The sequence below is a fragment of the Trachymyrmex septentrionalis genome, unplaced genomic scaffold (assembly GCF_001594115.1).
Source record: "Trachymyrmex septentrionalis isolate Tsep2-gDNA-1 unplaced genomic scaffold, Tsep1.0 scaffold29, whole genome shotgun sequence".
Taxonomy (NCBI): Eukaryota; Metazoa; Arthropoda; class Insecta; order Hymenoptera; family Formicidae; genus Trachymyrmex; species Trachymyrmex septentrionalis.
Window position 1 is genome coordinate 256,911 of NW_017305451.1, and position 1,737 is coordinate 258,647.

General features: G+C 36.2%; 1 protein-coding gene across 2 annotated transcripts in view; it reads left to right on the forward strand.

Moving 5' to 3' along the window:
* The window catches only part of LOC108749411 (sushi, von Willebrand factor type A, EGF and pentraxin domain-containing protein 1), a 53,667-nt gene that overhangs the window by 17,526 nt on the left and 34,404 nt on the right, over positions 1-1,737 (forward strand). For both annotated transcript variants that reach the window (XM_018488095.1, XM_018488094.1), the window contains exon 2: positions 715-790. In XM_018488095.1, the coding sequence (XP_018343597.1) occupies positions 719-790 (72 nt within the window). In that variant the 5' untranslated portion in view covers positions 715-718. The remainder of the gene's footprint in view (positions 1-714; positions 791-1,737) is intronic.

The window sequence follows — 1,737 nt, forward strand, 5'->3', positions numbered from 1 at the left end:
AGAATTTTTCATCTCTTTTTTAGACTTGCCATTCCACAGTGCAAGGGTACGATATATTTGCGAGACGTGACAAACGCGGAAGAGCAGCGTGATACTCAGATGACCCCACTCTGGGGTTGGCGTGACAAAAAAAATAAGATTTGCTAGTCCGGGGTTAATAGACACAGGTGCGCAGTGCAGCGTAACATCAATAATAATCCTCGTGACTCTCTGGCGACGGTTATCACGGCACTCGGTTACGCGAGGTATGCAGCCGCTCTGTGCCACAATTCAGCCACAGAGAGAGAGAGAGAGAGAGAGAGAGAGAGAGAGAGAGAGAAACCGTAAGGAATTTTATGGGAACGGGTGTGTATTCGACGGCGTACAGAAACGACGATATCTTCCGCGTTCTTTCGCGATTATGACGAACGTTCGACAAAGGCAAAGAAAAAATGTTGAGTCTCTTGAACGACTATACCAGTACGACTCACGTGTCATGAACTTAGAACTTAGAATCCGCTAATCCGCTGCGACGAAACGTACGTTCACTAATCACTAAATGTATCGATGACGCGCAATCACCGACGAGCAATTTCGAAGAAAATCGAGAGAGTTTCGAGAAAAATTACGCACCGCCTCCGTTACTTCATCCGACGATATCTACGATCGTTTAATTACAGCCGTGCAACGTATAAGATCGACGTCCATTCACATAGAATGTCTTGTCTGTTGCAGGAATATGCTGATAAGAGAATTGGCGACCGTTTGGGTCGCCGTCCTCTTGTGCCATCCTCAGCTAACGGAGTCTCAGGTAAGCGTTCAAGTATACGTTATCGAGCCGAAGTTTTAACGTTTTCAGAGCATGCCGCGTGCATTACTCCTTCATTAAGTACTTGCGTAGGGTGTCCAGGACATCTCGATCTTATAAATTCATTAAATATTTTAATGCTGTTTATAACAAAAAAAAAGGTTTTGCTAAAATATTTCAAAAATTAGCCAGATACAGATCTGAAAATAATTTTGTTGGATCATCAAAATAATTATGTATGACACTCTGATTACTAAAAGATCAAAATTTTTTGCAGCATTATTATCACATATTGAGTCACAGAGTTATTTTTATAGTCCAACAAAATTATTTTTAAATTTTAATTTATTATATATTTAAAGACATTCACATTTGAGGTATGCAAGAATGAATAAATAAACAAATACGTATCTAGCTAAATTTTTAGACATTTTAGCAGTTTTTTTTGTATACATCTTATTAATTGTATACACTGTTGGAAAATTTGTATCGAATATAACACATGTCTCAAACGATCCACTCAAATTTTTGTGTTTACTTAATGTAAGATAAATATGTCAGAAAACGACGCAGATATTATGTTAAAAAAAATAATCACGAAAAATGTTATTAAAAAACTGCGCGAGTAATTTAGGATTATAACTGTTAACAACTATTGTATTCTTTTCAGTTCTTGGTTAATTTGATTTGTTATACGGATGAAATATTATATTACACTTTCCGCGTGGCAAAATTTTAAAAAATCCGTGCAAAATAATTATCTATAAAATATTTATATCTCAAAATTAGATTTAATTTTTGATAAATATTTAGAAATTTTATTATTCCGACAAACTGCTACGTTTTGGCGAATTGTCTTAACACAATTTTTGCCAATTCAAGATATTATTATTGTCCACAACTTGATCGCTTTCTCTCTCTCTCTCTCTCTCTCTCTCTCTCTCTCTCTC